General features: G+C 50.8%; 1 protein-coding gene across 6 annotated transcripts in view; it reads right to left on the reverse strand.

Moving 5' to 3' along the window:
- Positions 1–219: 219 nt before the first annotated feature.
- Positions 220–20289, reverse strand: part of CRY2 (cryptochrome circadian regulator 2) — a 35026-nt gene continuing 14956 nt past the window's right edge. For 2 of the 6 annotated variants that reach the window (XM_036097746.2, XM_036097753.2), the window contains exons 5-12: positions 20043–20131; positions 15027–15167; positions 13645–13956; positions 13249–13400; positions 12923–13125; positions 12499–12591; positions 11192–11393; positions 10517–10965 (exon numbers count right to left, since the gene is read on the reverse strand). In XM_036097746.2, coding sequence (XP_035953639.1) covers positions 11194–11393; positions 12499–12591; positions 12923–13125; positions 13249–13400; positions 13645–13956; positions 15027–15167; positions 20043–20131 — 1190 coding nt within the window. In that variant the 3' untranslated portion in view covers positions 10517–10965; positions 11192–11193. Of the gene's footprint in view, positions 2519–10097; positions 10134–10516; positions 10966–11191; positions 11394–12498; positions 12592–12922; positions 13126–13248; positions 13401–13644; positions 13957–15026; positions 15168–20042; positions 20132–20289 lie in introns of those variants that run through there. The other 4 variants (XM_036097749.2, XM_036097747.2, XM_036097748.2 and 1 more) reach the window with 4 other exon arrangements.

Raw genomic sequence — 20289 nt, forward strand, 5'->3', positions numbered from 1 at the left:
GGCCAAGCTCTGGAGCTGCCACTAGTCTGTCCTGCCTGCTCACCTACGGGCCTCCCGCTTCCTCCATCTCTATCCATCCCTCTCCTCCCTGCCGAGTCTGAGGAGGGGTGAGAAGCTTCTGGTTCCAGCAGAACCAAGATGGTCTGGCATAAGGCTTCATTCAGGCTCAGCCTTACTGACTCCTTCCCAGACCTCCCACAAGATTGACGACAACACAGCTTTGCTCAGACAGGATCAGACATTTATGAAACAAGTGAATATTCACAAACTGTGGGAGAAACACACCTTCCCAGTAATAAGAAAATCTCTGTATAAAGTGCATTTTGCCTGCGACCATCTCTTCCCCATGCTGGCCCTTGGATTAGGATTTGGGTCAATGTTCTGTGGCAGCCCCGGGGACAGCTGGGCCAGAAGAGGGGAGGCATGAAGCCATCGTGGAGCTCTGGGCCACTGGATGCACCCTCCCCTTACCCCGACCCTCCCAGCTCCGGGAGTGGACCGCTCTATTCCACTGGGAATGGGCCAGCTTGCCAGGGATGGTGAAGGAGGGGGAGGTGGTCCCGCCAACTTGTACCTCAGGGAAAAGGGCCATCATCTAATAGGCAGGAAAAGGGAAACATCCTGGTATTTGCAGGGGCTGCTAAACAAGTCCTGACTCTGGCCCCAAGCCCTCTGGCATTCTCAGTTTCTCAAAATAGCCCTTCCAGACTCGCTCTCCTCCTCTTCTGGCAACAGCCCCCAATCCTCTTTCTTCCTGGTTGGGGCTAGGGGAACAGAGAAGCCCCCAACTCAATGCTCTGAATAGACATCATCACCCGTGCCCTGCTTCCCCCACATGATTACAGGACATTTCTAGTGGGGGTAACATACATACAACAGTTGGACTCTAAAGGCAGCTTTCTGGCTGAGAAAACCTGAGGACATCTCAGGAAGAAGCCTGTCAAGGTGCTGGACAGCTGAGGGAACAGAGGCCTGACCCCAAGGTTCTGGTCCGAGGACAGAGGAGGACAATGAGGGACAGGGCAAGGGCCAAGGGAGTTAACAGCTATGAGGCTAGGAAAGGTCACAGGGGAGGTAGAGAGGAAAAGGCCCAGAGGCCAGCTTAATGTTACACATGAGGACAAAAACCCAAAGAGGAATTAGCCTCTCAGTTACACACGCACCTGTACGTACACACACACACACGTGCGCACACACACACACATACACACACACTTTGTGGCTCAAGTGCAGGCCACAGGGTGGAAGGAAGACTTGCTCTAGCTGACCACACAGTCCTTTTCATTCTGTCTTTCTCAACACAGGCCTTCAACAGTGGGAGGGTTGAGGTGGGAGGCCAGGCCACTCCTGGAATGCAAGGCCTTGGCTTCTCTGGGTCAAACCTCCCACCTGCTGCCTCTGGAAGGGTTGGTGTCCTGGGTGAGATCTCAACTCGGACATTTCCCAACTGTCCCTGGCAGTTCCCACCCGAGTGCACCTGCCGGGGTCCTTGGTGTCCAGCTACTGGGAGAGCTGACACGGCAGCTTGGCTGCTGATCAGCCCCAGGCAGGCCCCAGAGGCCTACAGACCACGGGACAGAATGGCTTTCCCGGCTGGGTGTCAGCTGACCTCCGTGGCAGCGCTGTGGTGTGGCCAGGGGAGCCAGGGGGCTTTCTGCCACCAGGAACCTGGCTTCTTCCTGGTGGAGGCGCTGAGTCTCCACAGTCAGCGCTGAGGCTGGCGCTCAGCTTCTGAGGAAGAAACAGTAAAAGCTGGGATTCGATTCCTAACCTGAGGTTTTCAGCCCCAGAAAGGTGGATGCACTTTTTAGGCTAGAGTCTCCAGTACGGTGTACATGGCACACTGGTCAGGTATCTGGGTGCACCTCCCGATGATGGTGGCAGGTTTTCAGATCTGTTTACAGCCTCACGCTCAGTCCCAGATGCCTGAGAGGGCTCTGGAGGACCCAGTGGCAGGAAATTTTAAAATAAGGAAGAAGCCAGACCAGGTGATTGTATCTGGACAGCATCTGTCCCCTCCAGCCTGCCCAGCCTTCCGCGTCATGAAGCAGGAACACTGCAGGGCCCTGGCTGCTTCTAGAATCCTATGCTCTGGACAAAAGCCAGCAATGCTGCCCTCCTGCTCCTCAGTCTGCTGTGATGAGAGAGGGATGGGGTGGGGTGGGGCAGATGCCAGAATCCCAGCTAGGGTCCCGCTACTCTTCTATTCAGACAAGGCAGCTGGCTCCCAGGGGCAGGTCTGGCTGAAAGTCACCGCCATGACCTCCAGCCTGGCGTCTGGAGGCTGAGGTGAAGCTGCTACACGTAGCCCTCCAGCCCAAGCAGTGTTCGGAATCACAAGAGTGTAAACAGATGCATGCACACGCACACAGGCACACCCTCCCCCGCACACGCGTACACACACGCACACATGTCCGCTCCGTCTCGGTCGGTGACCAGCTTTGCTGCAGGTTGCACTCTGCTGCCGCGGCGGCTGCTCGGGCTCCCAGGCTTCGCTCACGGAGCTTCAGTGCTGCGGCTGCGAGAGAAAAACAAGTGCACAAGGGAGCGCTCAGGAGGCTGCTCGGTTGCCCGGGGACACAAACTCCTCGGGCCGCTTCTCCGGGGACACTCAGACCAGGAACTAGGAAGAGCCTGGCGTGAACTGCATGGGCCACAGTACCTGGGATGCCACCGGGGGCCTGACCACTGCCCTTCGGAGGCAGTGACGCAGGACAAGCTCTCCCTGCAGGCCCTCTGAGCCTCCCTGGTTCCGGGGCTCAGGGCAGGAGGAGGAGGCCATATGGACTCACCTGAGGCCTTGGGTGATACTCGCTCAGAGGACAAGGGCAGTTTTCAAATCGAGGCACAGCGGCGGCTGCCAGAGACACTCAGAAAACAAGCCAGAGGAGAGAAGCCAGCTGGGACCAGTAATTTGAAGATAAAGGCAATGACTGAGTTTAGAATCAGCAGGTGAGCACATTTCCACATAGAGACAAAAGAACCCTGGCACTGTGTGAGAATACTGGGGGGGGGGGGGGGGGGGTGTATCATGGAGACACAAGGAGGAGTCATTTTCAGTATTTATAACATCCTGAACTTGGAGCAGAGGGAAGAAATGGCCTCATGCCTGATAACAGAGGACAGGGTAAGCCAGTCATAATGCTGGGTTGCCTGTTTAAATCGTTCTAGTGTATCTCAGAGTGTACAGAGACATGCGGGGTTCCATTAAAGGTTTGTAAGCTTAAATGATGGTGAGGCAGATGATAATAAGGCTCACTGTACGTAGGGTCGGTCAGGCACTATACAGTTGTATTTTTTTTTTAAAGATTTTATTAATTCATTTGACAGAGAGAGAGAGCACAAGCAGGGGGAGTAGCAGAGGGAGAAGGAGAAGCAGGGAGCCCGATGCGGGGCTCGATCCCAGGACCCCGGGATCATGACCTGAGCCAAAGGCAGACGCTTAACCAACTGAGCCACCCAGGTGCCCCTATACAGTTGTATTATGGCTGAACTGTGTCCTCCCCCAAATTCATATGTTAAAGGCCTAAGCCCCAGTGCCACATAATGTGACTGTATTTGGAGAAAGGGTCTTTAATGAGGTAATTAAGTTAAAGTGAGGTGATTAGGGTAGGCCCCAATCCCATATGACTGGTGACCTTATAAGAAGAGGAGATTAGGACACAGGCACACACAGAAAGAAGGCAGCCATCTACAAGCCACGGAGAGAGGCCTTGGAGGAAACCAACCTGCCAGCACCTTGCTATCAGATGTCGAGCCCTCAGAACTGCAAGAGAATACATTTCTGCTGTTGAAGTCCCCACTCAGTGGCACCTTACTATGGCTGCCCTCACAATCTAATATAGCTTGTGATCCTGTTAATCCTGAAGATATGGTCTCCATTTTTACAGATGAGAAAACAGAAGGTAGAGAGGACAAGTGGCCCAGGATGACAGCATCAAAAGTCGCTGAGCCAAGCCAGGAAACCCAGGTCTGATGCCAGCACCCGTATTTTTACCATGAAGCAATCTATCATAGTATTGCTCATCAAGACTTATAGAGGATATAAAAGGAAACTCAACATGGTGGCATGAAGGCCAATACACATCCGAGCAACAACAGAACTTCGGAATTTAACAGAAGAGGGAAAAATGCTCTGAAGAGTCAAAGACACTGGAGTCAGAGATTCAAAATCAGTCTTCTGACACATGCAACCCTTTGAAGACAAATGTGAAATCTGAAGAAGATTTTATCTGGATGATGATAAGTTATCTAGAAGCTAGGGAAAATAAAGAGCAAACGTGAGGGCGGGTACTTGAATGGGTTAGTACTGAGTACCTCATTCTTTAACATATGTATTATTTTCAATAAATTTTTTCCTTTAAGCTTGTACCATAATAAGCTAGCCATGTTTTTCCTATAAATAAATGTATCAGTTTCTAAAACACGCACATGTTTATTGAGACATGCTGTGATATATATTTTACACACAGGTCTCGCTCTGGCCTCTGTTAAGCCAGAGATGACTTTGCTTCTGAAACTGCAAATTTCAGGATTGGAGAGCATACCGGAACAGGTCCTTTTCCTGATACCTCTGTTTATCGTGTTTTCTCCACCTTTTGGGATAGGGGAAGATAAAGAGTGTATAAAGATTCCTTAGAACACAGGCTCTTACTCTGGGGTTCTTGGACTCTTTAGTGGTCCAAGGATAGGCTTAAGGGGCAATCCATGAGGCCCTTGAAGATTGGTGCACATTTTCGTGTGTGTGTGAATAGCTACCACTTTCTGGGGAGGCTCCAACCTTTATCAGACTCTCCGAAGCATGGGTAACACCAATAGGGTTTGCAAACTAATGCCTACATATGGTTGGAAAAAAATATATTACTAAATTAATTTCACTTATTTCTCAATTCAGTTACTAGAAATTTAAAATTATACTTGGGGCATGCATAGTAGATCTGACAGGGCTGATCTAGAGTTTGAAGCAATGAAGTCCTTGTAACTAGGGAGAGAGAAAGCCTCCTCTTTTCCAGATTCTCTGATCAAACACCTGGCAATCTAGTTGTGTAGGCAAATTGTTTAATTGTAGCCAGTGATCGTCATAGCTTCTGGCAAATTTGTCTCTTAAGTGCTTCCAATAGCTGCTTATAGAGCTAGGGCTTAGCAACAGAAGGTGAGTGGCTCAGAGGATATTGGGTATGTGTTAACAGACTAAGGATTTCCAGGCTCCCTCTCCATCTTGATCCTACAAGGGAAGGATGCACTTAGTTCATTGGGCAATGGCACTCCACGGTGGCTGTCCAGGGTCTGTATGGGGCCTTTATGGAAGAGCGGACAAGAGGCCTGCCTTCACTCCTGAGATCATGTGAATAATGGATCCACATACTTGCTAACAGCATTGGCTTGCTTTTGGTTAAAAATGCCCTTTTCAGGGACAGGTTTAATTCAAATACTTAGATGGTCTTTTTACCAAAAAGCATCAAAATCCTTTCTCTCTCTCTCTTTTTCTTTTTTAGCTGTTCATCTTTATTATATTTTCTTGGGGGATGGCCTAAGACTTCCCAGGTCACTGAATGTATAGAAAACACTATTTTTTAATCAGGTGACTTTGTGAGCATCTTTAATCAAATTTATAAGATTATTTTCTAATATGCTTTGCCTGTCAACTTTCTTGGTGATTCTTTTACACCCCACAGTGAAAATGACCCATCATACAATCTGTTGACGGCATTCACTGAATTTGAATTAGGCTTATAATGAATCTCGTGTACTTTAAAGTATGATAATCAAGAGGCTATGTTCTTTCATGTGCAGCATTTCCCTTTGCTATCTGGCATACACTGGTAACGAGTGGGAATTCCAGTCTACTACGAGAGCCTAAGATATACCCGGTTGCCTCCACATCTAAAATCCGAGCAATGCATTTGTCAGCTCCTCAAGTATTCCGCATCACAATTCAGCATTTTCCAAAGGAAAACAACAAATGCCTAAACTGAGAAAGGAAGCAGTCAGGTGGCTATAAGGCTAACACTTCAGACCCATGCTGACTTGGGCATAATTGTGTTACGGGCAGGCTCGGGAAGGGAGCTGATAGTGTGTGGCCACGGATAAGCCCCTGTGACCCAAGTCCCTCTATGACCAGTTCAAAACCACAAACACAGAACACCAAGGTCTGCAAGAACCAGCTTGTTCTTGTCCACAAAGTTGGTCAAAGGCCCTAGTCAACTAGTTCCTCAAGCTGCTTGGTCAGCAGGTAACTAGACGGTTCCCATGCTCTTGTTCTCAAGCCAGAGCATAAGTCTGCAGAAAAAAGGGGCTGGGGAAATGAAATGAGGCCCTGCAGGAAAGTGATGACAGCAGCACTAAAAGAAAGGGAAGAACAGCTTGGGGGAAGCACCAAGGGAAAAATCAACTCATGAAACATGCGCTGAAAAATCACTCTCTCAATTGTCCAACTCTTTCAACCTGTCATTAAACACAAGAGCCCCAGAAGCAGCTGCTGGAACACAAAGTGAGTTAATACTGCCTCCCTCAGTGCACCCAGTGTTAAGATTACCCCCCGGGGACCTGTGTACCAGATGCTAACAAGAAAGCCCAGTGTGTGAGGCCACCGTGCCCCTGATCCTAGCCTAGGACAGGTGTGCGGATGAAGTGCACGCAGGAGCTTGCGTCAGCAGAGGATACGCAACAGCTCGAGGTTGGCGGAAACTTCGTTTGGAGCCTGTAACCAAGTCTCAGGGCCCAGGAGCTTGAAAGGGGCAGAAGGCTTGCTACACTCCCAAGTTAGGAACGGGGAAGAAAAGAGGTGCAGCTGGGCCCTGATGGGCCAGGATGGGGTACAAAGCTGGGCTCTCAGCTCCGTCTCTTTCCTCATGTCAATGACACACTTTCCCTTCCTGCACCATACAAATCCTACAGCAACAGGCAGGGGGCATCAGTCAGCCAACAGCTGCCAGGGACAGGGTGGGGGCCAGTGCAGAGGGACACCACCATGCGTCCCAACTTCTCATTTCCAGGGTGAGAAGTGGAGAGGGGAGGCAGCTCGGCGGGCAAAGGCTCCCAGGCCATAAGCGGCAGGACGGCAGCGCGCTGGCTGGTCTGAGCGGGAAGCCCGGACACCACACTGTGTCCACCTCCACTGTGTTGGGTTTCAGACTGCCCACTGCCTTTCACACATGCTGGTTCACATAAGGAGGGATACACAACTGAAGAAGTGCCAAAATGACGAGGTGATCCCAGAGGTCAGGCTTTCCGCAGTGAAGCTCCAGGGCTAACCCAGCTCTGTGAACTGTGGGCAGGGGAGGGGAGGGGCGATCCTTGGCCAGGAGCCTTTTGCATTCAGTGGGGCTTCTCTCAACAGATCGCAGTGTACCAGCTGACGGGCAAATGGATCATGTGAGCTGGTTCCCCATGGTAAAATGTTTGGACCAATAAGAAAAATCTGTACACAATTGGAGGCTAATGGAATCCTGGGCAGTCAGCAGCTTTGGGTATTATGGGGAAGCCTCTGAAATGATAGCTATTTGGGGACTGGCTTATTTTTCTGTTTAGTGAACACTGTACAATAAAACCAGATGCAGAACAGACATCGGTGTGGGTTTTAGGTAAGCATGAAACCTACTGATATCAGGGCGTGTTTTACACTGTAAATATTGTCTGCCCTGTGAACTGCCACAGGTCTGAGGCACTAGAAATAACAGAACCACGAAACGATAGAGCTCAGAGCTAAACAGGGCCTCAAAAGGTTCAGGATGGAGCCTTCAGGCTGGTAAAGATTGATTAGTCACACTTTACAGATAGAGCGTCTCAGAAAGGCTAAGTACCCTGCTCCAAGGCACACAACTAAAACTGACTGAGAGACGAGGGGAGAAGGGGCAAGCCTGCTTCTCAGTATAACACGGTGTCAGCTTAGGCCATGTGATCACAGCTGCGTGGTCCGCTTAGCCCAGAGTGCTGCCTCTGACAAATGTAACAAAAATACAATCCAACATGCCCTGAGAAGCGTGGGCAAGATGGGAACGTGATTTCATCTCCGTGGTGCATTTATTTGTTCAAAGGCTTTGCGTGCATATGGTTTTGCATTTTCTTCCCCTGCCGTGTATGCTCGATGCAGGGCAGGTGACGAGATGCTATTCTCACTGTTTTACTGATGGGGATGCTGAACGCCCTGAGGGCCAGGCACTACCGGCAGCGGACCCTGAAACACAAGTATACTCTCTTCGCTCGGGGTTTCCAAAGAACACATGACTTCCTCTCCAGTCTGTCTTGTCCTCTGGCCTCCTGGCCCTCACTTCTGAGCAATTAGCCATGATGAAGGGCACAGTAAGCCTTGAGAATCAGTCCTTAAGATCCCAATAGGCCGAAGAATTATTTCCTGGAGAGCAAGGCCAGAGACAGGCTGACCTCCATACCCTTGTAATGTTTTCACTTGAGGCCATGGCTATCGCCTCTCAGCTGGCCCCCCCACTGCCGCCGTTTCCTCTGCAGGACCCAGCCCAATGCTTCCAAAATTCCAGTTTGATCATTTCACTCCTGTTCCAAAATGTTCCTTAGTGTCCAGAGTACACCAAGGATTCACCTGCCTGACATTTAAGACCCTTCATGATCCAACCCAATGGTAGCTTTACATTCTTCTAAAATAATAATAACAATACCTGAAATAATAATACTGGATACTTATGAACTTATGAGCCAGGCATTGGGCTAATTGCCTTGCATATTACCTAGACACTGTTACCAGTATCCACACTTCCTTGGTACCAAAACCTAGATTTTGTTCAGTGGCTCATGGGCCTGACACAGACAATGAATCATGATTACTCTAAGTCAGTGATTCTCAAAGTACAGGCCCAGAACAGCAGCATCATCAGCTGCTGGGAACTTGTTAGAAATGCAAATTCTCAGGCCCCACCCCAGACCTACTGAATCAGAAATTCTGGAGGTGGGGCCCAGCAATCTGTGGTTTAACAAATCCTCTAGGGGATTCTACTGCTTACTCAAGTTGGAAAACCAATGGTCTAAGCCAATCCTGACAATCTGGATCCCCACTTCCCATGTTGGGGGTGGCTTTGTGACTTAGTCTGGGCTCATGAGACCAATGTGAAAAGCTGGGGGAGGGGTATTCTGGGAAAGCTTTTATTTTCTTGGTAAAAAGGAAGAGAGGCATCCCTTGACAATCTTAATAAAAATTGCAAACCTCCACTGTGCCCCAACCTTTACTCTCTATCTCCTTACCAACTTTAATTTTTCTTCATCCCACTTAGAGCCTCTTGACTCTACTTGTTTATTGTCTGTTTCCTCCACCAAGATGTACCCAAAAGGGAAGCCCTTTGTCAGTCTTGTTCAGCATGTCCCAATAGCCCAATGAGAAGAGTGTCTAGCAAACTGTGCTCAAAAACTTGGTGTGTTTATTGATGAATAAGTGCAGCTGTCTCTGCTATTCCTCTTCTTTCTTGCTTTGAATGAGGAATTGATGGCTGAGGCTATGGCAGCCACCTTTAGACCACAAAGCAAGAGAATCACAGAAAAACTGGCTCTGACATTGCTGAACCACCAAGCAATGCCCACCTCAGGGCCTCTGGTTAGGGAAGAAAAATAAATCCCTATTTGCTTGAGCCACAGCAGTCAGCTCTCCTACTCCTAACAGCCCCACGCACTCCTACGTGACAGATATATTTAATAAATTTAACCTTTGCAACAACTGAATTTAGAGGTGAGGAGCGAAGTCTCATAGCAGTTAAGTAATTTGTATAAGATCATGTGATCCTGAAGCTATTTTTCTTATCTGAAATGCCCTCCTTGTGGCCTAAATCCAACTCACCTTTCAGCCCCAAGTGTAAACGTCTGTGTCGCATTCCCTGATCACCCCAACCCACCAACAGCCGGCTTAAGGTAAGCGTGTGCAGTCTAGATCATCAGTCTAGGAATTATAAGTTATTTGTCTTCTTTTTCTAAGCAGACTGTTAAATGCTTGTGGATGGGCATCATAACACATCTTATATGCTTACGTTCTTCCTTACACACCTGCTGGCAACAATTTCATTCTGAATTGGATGCCATTAGCTTACTGAGCAACTTTGACCCAGACATTTAACCTCTCTATTCTTTGATCTTCTCACCTGAAAGTCAGAGTACCAGCCTGGCAAGCTCCAGATTTGTAAGACAGAATGAACTTTGCTTAGTATTACAGAGCTAAGAGATAACAAAGAGAGTAGTAGTTCAGATACTATCTAGTAGTATCTAAGTAGTATCTAAGGCTGCCGGTGCTTCTAGAACAAACCAGTACAAATCTATCAGCAATGTCTATGACAAAGAGCCCAGTAGGGTAAAGGGCACAAGCATCAAACACTCGCTGTCTTACCCAGCACTCAAGCTTAGACACTCAAACCAGATGGGCCCACCTGGCCCTGAAATGGAAGGGTCGGCGGGGGGGGGGGGAAGAATCAATTGGCTCCACAGAGAAAAAAATCACTCTCCAGTCTAATGACGCAGATATGGTACATAAAGAACACCTGAGATGACTCACAGAGAAGAGTAATTTAAATTTCCCCAAGAAAGGCATGAAAGTCCCTTCCTCCTCTGTGGAAGGAGCCAGTTTTTATTTTTGTTTTTTTTAATGACATTCAGGGGGCTTCCAAGCAAGCTGAGTGCTGACAGGGAAGTGCAGAGCCATGGCCACGAGGAAGGTGAGAATGGAGGAGTGGCTTTAAGAGGCACAGATGAGGGGCAGCCAGACTCTATCGGTCCTCAGCTGGGGCTGGGCCTACCGCCACACACAGCCCTCTGCCTTTCTTCCGAAGGTGAGTGCTGCCCTCCGCTGGCCTGCCTATGGGACAGAGCCTGTCCGCGGTAGCAGCCGGTCCTGGAGCCTCCTCAGACCCTGCCCCGGGGCGGTTTCTCCCACAGCTTCACCTCCAGGGCTCTGCTTTCTTTTTGTTGGATTTGACCCACTTTGATAAGTAGAAAGAGCCAAAAAACATTTTTTTCCTTAGTTGGTAAAGAAAGAAAAAGGCTTTACTTTTAAATTTCCTTTTAAAATTTAAAAGGTATACAAGTCAGAATGGTAGAAATTTAAAGTTGAAATTCTAAAAAAAATCATGCAATCCCCACCTGGTTTTAATCTAGTTTGCTGGGTTTTAACCTTCAGCTCCGAACCCACCCCCACCTCTCCCACCTTCCTTCCCAAAGGTGAATCTAAGCTGCTGTCACTCACTCTCAGACATCCCTGCTCGGCAGCTCTGGGGCGGGCACCTCTGCCACCCTGGCCCGTTTGCTGAGTTCTTCACCCGGGGGCTCCTCGGCTGCTTCCAACTTGCGCTTGGGGGACGCTGGGCCACTGGGTAGTGCTCTCGGGCCTGCAGGGAGGCAGGTCCAAGTGTCACACAGACTGTGCAGCAAGCCAAGACGACCTGAAACTGGGCAGTGGCAGCTCTTTAAGGGGCAGGGAGCCTGCCTCGAAGCTATGCCAACATGTTCCTCCTCAGGCCTGCCCCTCAGCCTTCCTTTCCGCAGTGACCTTGCCCAGAAATGTCTAAGGAGAGCACGACCCGGCCTGCTGGCAGTACGGCCAGCTTTTGGGCCCCAAGCCCCCCAGGCTCCAGGCCAGAGACGGAGCTGGCGTGTGTGCTGCCCTCGCTCCAGAGGTCAGGCATTCCCTCCACGATGCCGGACCGGCCTCCGGAAGCAGCACCCTCGTCTGTGGAGGCAGCCTGGCCGGGCAAACTAGAAAAAGCCCTGGAGTTCTTGCTGCTCTCATCCTACTGATATTTATCCCAGAGCCGAGGAGTGGGGGAGGTTAAGAATTCAGCCCCACCACCGGCCTGTGCTGCCACCTCCTGCCTGGATGACCACGGCTGCCTCCTTTCTAGCCTCCCTGTCCTCGCCCCTGCCCACACTGTCCCCTCCACACAGCAGGCAGAGTGAGCTTTTGACAACCTAGATCAGATCCCACCTCCACCCTGCTCACGACCCTGCAGTGCCTTCTCAGGGCACTGACGACAGAATCCTACTCCTCCTCATGGGTGTGGAGCCTGGGATGCTGCTCCGGCCACAGCTCGTCCTCGTCTCATTCTAGCTCCTCCCTCGAGACATGCCAGCCACACTGGCTCCCTTTCTCTGTTCCTTGCATTAGCTAAGCTCATTCTGTCTCTTGTCTTTTCTTGCTATTCCCTTTGCCTGGAATGCTCTTCTCCCAGTTCTCGGAAAGCCGGGTTCTGCTTGTGACTCGGGTCCCTGCTTAGACTGGTGTTCCCTCACTACTCCAATCTAAAGTACCATCCCCCTTCCCCGGCCCCTCTCATATCAGGTCATTCAATTTTATTTTCCCCAAAAGCACTTTTTATCTGAAATGATCTTGCACGGTTCCTTTACTATTTGTCTCTCCCAAGCGGAATATAAGCTCTATATATGGGGCACAGACTCATTCCGGCCTTTGTCCTCAGCCCTCAATGACTCAAGTGGCAGTAGGTCTGTGGTGTCCTCTGCACGGACATAGGCCACAGGAGGCCAGCTGCTACTCACCTGTACTGCTCATGCTCCCAGTCTGGCCCGAGCTGGGCTCTGCCACCGGGTTGCTGAGGTCTTCCACACAGGAAGGGACGGACGCCAGCAGACCTGGAAGAGAGGCAGGGGAGCAATCAGAATGCCATCTCACAAGACTGCAGAGGGCCACAGGGCAGTTGAAGACAAGACGGGGTGGCGGGGGACAGGGGGTGCTGGGCCATGACTCTGACGTTCCACCTCTCCCCACTGGCCACAACTAAGAGAGGCCTGATCCAGCCCAGCCTGCAGTGCCCTGTGCCCTGGGAAGTCAGGTCAACTTAACAGCTGAGAAGAGAGCACCTGGTCTCCCTTTGCAAATATCTGGAAATCCCCATAGAGCCCACAGGTACGTCCTTCCCTTCAGTGAGCTGGGGGGTGGGGGATGGGAGTAGTGGCTCCTTACAGAGTCCCCGGTAGCGGGAGAGCTGCTGGTAAATCTGCTTCATTCGCTCAATGTTGAGCCGGCTGGTCTCAGCATGGTTGACAATGGGCCGGGGGTAGTCCACACCAATGATGCACTTGGCTGCCTTCTGAATGGACTCGGGGGCATTCCAGGGCTCATAGATGTATCGAGAGGGGAATCCTTTCAATATGGGCAGGTATCGCCTGAAACACACACGTTGGACAACGGTCAGCACACGGCGACTCTCCTTCAAAGGGCCACGGGTATCTTATCTTAGGAGCCGGCCCCAGCAGCCAGGAGCCAGAGAGCCCGGACCGCAGCCTCACCTGATGTAGTCTCCGCTGGGGTCTGTGCGGCGGCCGAAGCCCACAGGGCAGTAGCAGTGAAAGAACTGCTGGAAGAAAGCACTGCAGGACAGCCACATCCAGCTGCCTGCATTCACGCTGAAATCCGCATCCAGGAGCAGCTCATCAAATACCTACATGGGGACAGGGTGAGATAGTCAGCCTCGATGGGGACCTACTGCCAGGTGCTCCCCAAGTTACCACATGCCCCATGGAGAAGAGAGAGCCGAAGCCCTTCTGCTGAGGGCAAGCCAAGAAGGATTTGGAGGGGATCCCCTGGATCCAGGGATCCCACCCCAGGCCTCAGGCCAGAAGAAGGCTGCCCTTGCTGGGCCTGATGAGAGGGTACGGGCTAGCTTCCCCTGAGAGCGCACTCACCCGGACCCCGCTCTCCCAGCTGACCCAGAGGTCCCCGCGGGTGAGGAAACAGGCCACGGCATGCCGGGCCAGATGGTGGATCCAGCCCTCCTGCCTCAGCTGGGTCATGATGGCGTCGATCCAAGGGAAGCCTGTCTTGCCCTCGGCCCACTTGGCCAGGGCCTCGGGGTTGCGGTCCCAGGGGATCTGGATGCAGATGGGGTTCCCTTCCATTCGGTCAAACCTGGGGTTGTTGGTGGCTGCCGTGTAGAAGAACTCTCGCCATAGGAGTTGCCCAAACAGGGAGAGGGGGGGCGTGCTGTTCCGCTTCACCTGGGGGTGGGGGCAGCACACAGATGTAACACTGGCCCAGCTCTCGGCGCCATGTCACTCAGATCTCTCCCACAGAGCAGTCTGGAGCTGCTGCGAATGTGGTGGCTCCAAACCCCCTGGACAGACTGCATGGAGGGGACTATGCCCTAGCAGTGGCCCAGCGTGCCCACAGACTGAAACCCACAGCACTCCCTGGCTGTGTGCACCGGGAACCAAACTCCGTAGGCCTGGCCCATGATCCTCATCCTCAAGGGTGCCTGCTTGGCTCTACTTTCTAGAGTCAAAGGGAGTTTACCCAACAGCATGCATAAAAAATGCTCAGTTTAGATTCTGGTTAAATAAGTGATTACAACAGCCTGGATCTGGGGCCTTGAGGGAATTAAAAGATCAGACCAGGCCTCCAAGCAAATAATGACTTTCCTGAAATCACAAGATTCCAAACTGGCAAAGCCACCCCAAGCCACAAAATCCTGCTACAGGCAAGGACAGGGAAACAGCATGAAATGACACAGACATAAGGATGACCTGCTGAATGCGGATAGTTGGATGTGTCGCCCTCTTTCCTTCTGGGGGCAGGTGCACTACCACAGGGTTATTTGCCTATGGTCCATACAGGACAGCCCTGCATTCAGCCCGGGTCACTTCCCCGCTACTGGTAGGCAGGTTACTGCTCCTGGGCTCCCCCGTTAAATGCTCTGCGCCAGCCCCACAGAGGGCTGCTGTGCTCTTCCACTTGGGACTGGTTCCAGCCTTGCCCTCCCTGCCTCCCAGCCCGAGTGCTTGCCCGGCAGATCTGCCACCTGGAGGGTCACACCCTGAGGTCAGCTTTTTGGCCTGTCCTGCTCTACTTGATAACCTGGAGTTTATTTAGATCAGCAGTTTGGGTGGCGCTGGGTTCTGCCACCTCTTGGATGTGACTCCTCCCTACCTTCTCTGGACTGTACACAAACATAAGCACCCCCAGAACCCACAACCCGGTCCCCACCACCAGGGCCAGCGGGGAAGGCCTCTTTGCAGGGTGTCTGGCCTGCAACCGGGGGCAGGGCGTGTTGCCCTCGCCGCGCCCTCACCTTTTTATACAGGTCCCACAGGCGGTAGTAGAAGAGACGGCTCGAGAGGCAGCCGAAGCGCAGGTAGGGGCTGAGGCCCGTGGGGCTGGCCAGCAGGGAGTTGGCGTTCATTCGGGGTCTCTCATAGTTGGCAACCCAGGCCTGCAGCGGGAAGAGAAGGCGAAGAAAGGAAAGGCCTGGACGTTGCCGAGAACGACCCCAAGGCACTGGCGCAGTGCTTTACCTCGCGGTCACCGTGGCCTCTCCCGTGGGGAGACAATCCTCTGGGCCAGCACTTATCGGTACCTCCTTTTGTACACGAACCACAAAGCTCAAAGGATTATGTGGCTCTTCTCGGGTTACAGAGGTGCTAAGAGACAGGGCTGGGCGGACTTTGCTTCTAACTCCAGATTCCACCTACAGCTGGTAAGTGTTTCTACCTCAACTCCTCGCACCCTCTTTTCCTCTTCGTGATGCCTCTTTCACAAACTTGACACCCTCTGCAGACCTCCTCCTCCACACTTCCCCACCACCCCTCAGCAGATGACTTCCCTTCCTTACTGTAAGGAAATGCAAGCCTTCAGCTGAAAAACTCCTCAACTCTTAGCCACCAAATCTACGAACTCACCTGGGTCCACACCTCCCCATCTCCTCCCCACCGCCTCTCTGGTGACTCTGCCCAAGGCCCAGGTCTCCCCTGGCTCTGGAGCTCTCCCCTCTTCCTTCCACTGCACCTTCCATCTCTCCCTCTCCAGTTTCCACTCCAAGAACATTGGGAAAATCATCTCATTTCTTTGCAAAGAAAAAAAAAAAAAAGAACCTCTAGGAAGCCTGTGGACCTCTATCCTGTCCACTTTCTTCTCTCCACAGCCCATGTCCCATAGCCACCTGCACTTCTTGGCCCACCCCAGCATGGCTTCTGCCTTCACTGCTCCCTCCAAGCTGGCTCCCACAGAGTGCCTGTGATCTCCACGCCACTGAGTCCTGCAGGTGCTTGCCTACCATATTTTCGGACCTCTCAGCATACCTCACCCTGCTCTAGTCTCCACACCCTCTGTTCCCTTCGCCTCTGGACTCCACACACTCCTGGCTGCCTCCCACGTGGCTGGCTGCCTCCCCTCCCAATCCCTTCAATGTTGGCATCTCAGGGCCTGTGCTGGGCCCCTACTCAACTGTGTTCCTGGGGAAGCACGTCCAGTCCCATGGCTCCCAATGCCACCTCTGTGAGGATGATCGACACGTTGGTGGCTCCAGCTCAGACTGCTTAGCTACTGCTTAGCTAGACTCCCAGATCACTCCATCCAACTCCCTGCCAGGATCTCTACCTGATTGCTATCCAGGCCCCTCAAAGTGTAACAGCTCTTTTCTACAGACCACCCTTCCATGGGCATTTCTAGCTCAGAAAGCGCACAGTCATCTACCTGGGTGCCCAAGCCAGAGGCCTGGCCATCACCTTTGACTTCCTTGTCACCAAGTCCTGTCAATTCTACTGTTCAAATACTCCTCAAATCTGTCCTTTTCTTCCCCTCTTGCTACCAACCTGGTTCAGGCTAAGATGTAGACTAGACAACTGTGACAGCCTCCCAACTGACCTCCCTGCATCTCTTCTCATCCCCCCTCTAATTCCATCTCCACAGTGGGAGCAGAGCAATGGCTTAAGAACACCGTCCTGCAGGAACAAACGTGCACTGGGATTCCTGTTGCTGTTAGGATAAAGTCCCAATCTTAAACATGGCTTACAAGCACCCCACTGTCTGGATGAGCCTGTCTTTCTTAAGCTTCATCTCTTGCCACTCTCTTGTAAGCACCACACTCTTGCAGGCCTTTGCACACGCGGCTCCCTTGGCCTGGAATGCTGTCCTGCTTTTCACTCACTTTCCCTTGGTTAACTCTGACTTTTCCTTCAAGTCTCAACCTAACAGTCACCTCCTCTGCAGGTAACCCCTCAGGTATTAGGTTAAGTGTCTCTGACAAACATTAGTATATTTGCCTGCTCACGCCCTTACGCACCTCCCTCTGAAAGCCTTTTTATTTTAAGTGAAGTACAGATACGGAAGTAACACAGGTGTGTGGCTTAATGAATTATTCTAAGGCAAACACTTATGCAACAATCACCAAAGTTCAAGAACTGGAACTTTGCTGGCCACCCCAGAAACCCTAGTCACAGTCCCTTCCTGGCCCCACAAGTGACCACTCACCGAACTTTTATAATAATCACTTCCTTGCATTTAAAAATGCTGATGTTTTCCTATTTTTGCAAAGCATATTTGGGAGGGAGGGCTTTATCTTTTTAGTTATTCCTTGCATTTTTTAGAGGGGGGAGGAGCAGAGGGAGAGGGAGAATTTTAAGCAGGCTCCATGCCCTGCAAGGAGCCTGACTTGGGGCTCAATCTCAAGACCCCAAGATCATGACCTGAGCCGAAATCAAGAGTTGGACACTTAACCGACTGAGCCACCCAGGTGCTCCTATTCCTTGCATTTTTAAGTGGGTTTTTTTTCAACCACATGTGCATCCCTAGGCACTATAGTTTAGCCCTGGCCATTTACAGGACTTTGATGTGTTATTTAAGTTTCTTTTAATCTATGTATTTCCGGTCATTTCTTTCTTCCCCTTGCTTTGTGAAAGAATCCAGGCCATCTGACTTGTACTGATTCTCACAGTCTGCATTTTGCTGAGTGCACACTGATGGTGTACTGCCTGCAAATTGGTGGCTGGGACCAGAGACAGGACTGGACTCAGGTTTGATTTCTTTGGCAAGACTATGGGGGGACAGAATGCCTGCCTAGCTCTCTTTATGGGGTTAGCAGTCATTAACGTACAACGCATCATCATTGAAGGCTACAAAATGCTGGTATTCTAATTCTATCATTCCGTTTTCATTTAAAAATGGGGATACTTTTAAAAAGAGATGCTTGCCCTCATCTACTATTTTGGGTAACCCAGTAGTAAAGATCATATGGATTGTCTCCCCTTTTTGGTGACAGCACCTACTTTTCTTGTGGTGATCCAGCCTTCCCTAATCTCAGTCCAAGTGGGTGAAGTGCAGCTAAGCTCACCTTCTGACTCTGGGAGTAGGCTCAGGATGCAAGTCTGACCAGGGAGAGCACCCCTTCCTTGGCCATGATGACTGAGTCAGGGACTGTCACATGACCCAAGCCAGGCCAATGAAAACACTCCTCGGGACTTTTCCTGGAGCTTTTGGAAAGAGGCATACCACACTTCCGCTGGTGTGCTAAGCAGATCGAAAATAAGCTGCTGGTGACCACTTTGCCACTGTTTAAGGAAAGCCTACCCGAGAATGAACTAACAGAGACAAAAGCCGAGCTCAGAGATGGAGAATGTATTCCCGGTAGCATTATTTGGACATGTGAGTCCAACTGTGCCTAAAGGCTACACCTTAGACTCTTAGTTACATGAGCTCAAAAACACCTTTTTCAAAAGCCAGCTTGCAAATACAAACTGATTAATGAAAAAAAAAACTCTCTTGCTCTTTGCTCTCCTAACCCTTTGAACCACTCCTTTCCTGACCCACAGTACATTGTAATTTCTTGTTTCATGTCTGTCATCTGCAATAAACTACTCTCCTGGAGACAGACTCCATACTTGCCTCACTGGGCAGTCTTTCCAGCAGCTAAGCCATCTTGACATGAGTAGACAGATGCTCACTTCAGTGTTAGAAAATGGAAGACTGAAATAAACCTCCTCAGAGCAGGTTACACTCCTGCTCACAGGCCCCTTTTCCTCTCCCAGTCGTAGGACACAACGTTCCCATTGGCCACCAGGGAGTCTGAAGGATCCTGACACAAGGCCCTATGACAGACCAGACCCAGGGATATGTGGAAAAGGACCCCCTGACTTGGTGATCGAAGGGGCAGCCCTTCACAAAGTGCTTTTAAAGTGATGATAATCCACAAGGCTGTAAGTTAGCTCTTTATACTTGTCAGTCTTATTCTACTCCTGCCATCCTGTTTGTCACCTCCACCACTCTGCCCCCTTGGCCTGGCCTGTGTCCCCAAACTAATCCCAAGAATCTCTGGGTAAAGCTCCTGATGTGGACAAGGACAGCTGGTCCTCCCCAAAGCCCTTGGACATCAGTCTCATCCTTTTCAGTTGGTGGGGCTGGCTGAAGGTAACACCCAGATAGGCCTATGGGTCTAAGGGAGGTGGGATCTGAGGCACATTTTCACTGCTGGTGAGGCACCTCCAGGGCTGGGAAGCATTTTTCCTATGTAGGTCTGCCTATTTTTCCTTGTTCCATAGTTATCACCTGGCTGCTGGGCCAAATGCTTACTTATCTGAGAATACAAAAGGTTGTGAACCGGTCTACAAACCAGCAACATCGGGCAGAAAACCAGCAACTGACTCAGTCACAAGAACCTTCTCTGCTCCTCTAGCCCCAGGGTCATGGAAGCCATGTGACATTGTTAAGGAGTGCCTTTGGGGCCTCCGCCTCTTTCCTTCCCCTTGCCAATCCCCACTTCACTGGGAGGTGGGCTATTTGTTCTCTGTGTCCAAACAAATGGAAATCAATGCCTTGGAGGGGACCCAGCAAAAGGTGAGGAGGGGATACATAAACACAAAGAAATTAATCTTATGGACTTCATTGACCAGACACCCTCTCAGTAAGGGGAACCTGCATAGAGATGGAAAAAAAGCAATCTAAGGTAAGTTCTGGAATCACACAGAACAAGATCTAAGTCTACTATTTCCTAACTGTGTGACCTCAGGCAAGTTACTTATCCTCTCTAAACCTTAATTTCCTAATCTGTCAAATGGAGAGCTTAACACCTACCTGGTAGGGATATTGAAAAGACAACAGGAAATTGTGCAAGTAGGTACTTTACCCAGTGACCAACATGTGGTAAGCACTCACTAAATGGTAGCTACTATTACTGCTGTTACTGCCGTCAGGAAGGTTTTTCACTTTCAAGCACTTTGAGCTAAGAGGCACTAAAAGCCATGAAGCTGACCCTCACATCCCCTGCCACCTGGGCGCTAGCACCCGAAGTTCTGTGTCCCAGAAGTGGGGGCCATACCTTCCGTTCCAAATGCTTATCCAGGCGGGCCAGAGCTTCTGTCTCTCCTCCTTGCCAAACAGCTGGGCCCAGTCCTTCAGTAGGGAACCCTACGCGAGGAGGAAGAGAAGGTCACGGGACCAGAGGTCAGTCCATTTCAGTGATAGCTCAGCAAGTCTTGACACATCGGTATGTTCTTTGAGCTTTGTGGGAACTGAACCGTGTGTTCTTGGTGCTGCTGGAGCTGAGATCATCTTAACATTTCAGC

This window comes from Halichoerus grypus, chromosome 11 (assembly GCF_964656455.1).
Source record: "Halichoerus grypus chromosome 11, mHalGry1.hap1.1, whole genome shotgun sequence".
In the NCBI taxonomy this organism is placed as follows: domain Eukaryota; kingdom Metazoa; phylum Chordata; class Mammalia; order Carnivora; family Phocidae; genus Halichoerus; species Halichoerus grypus.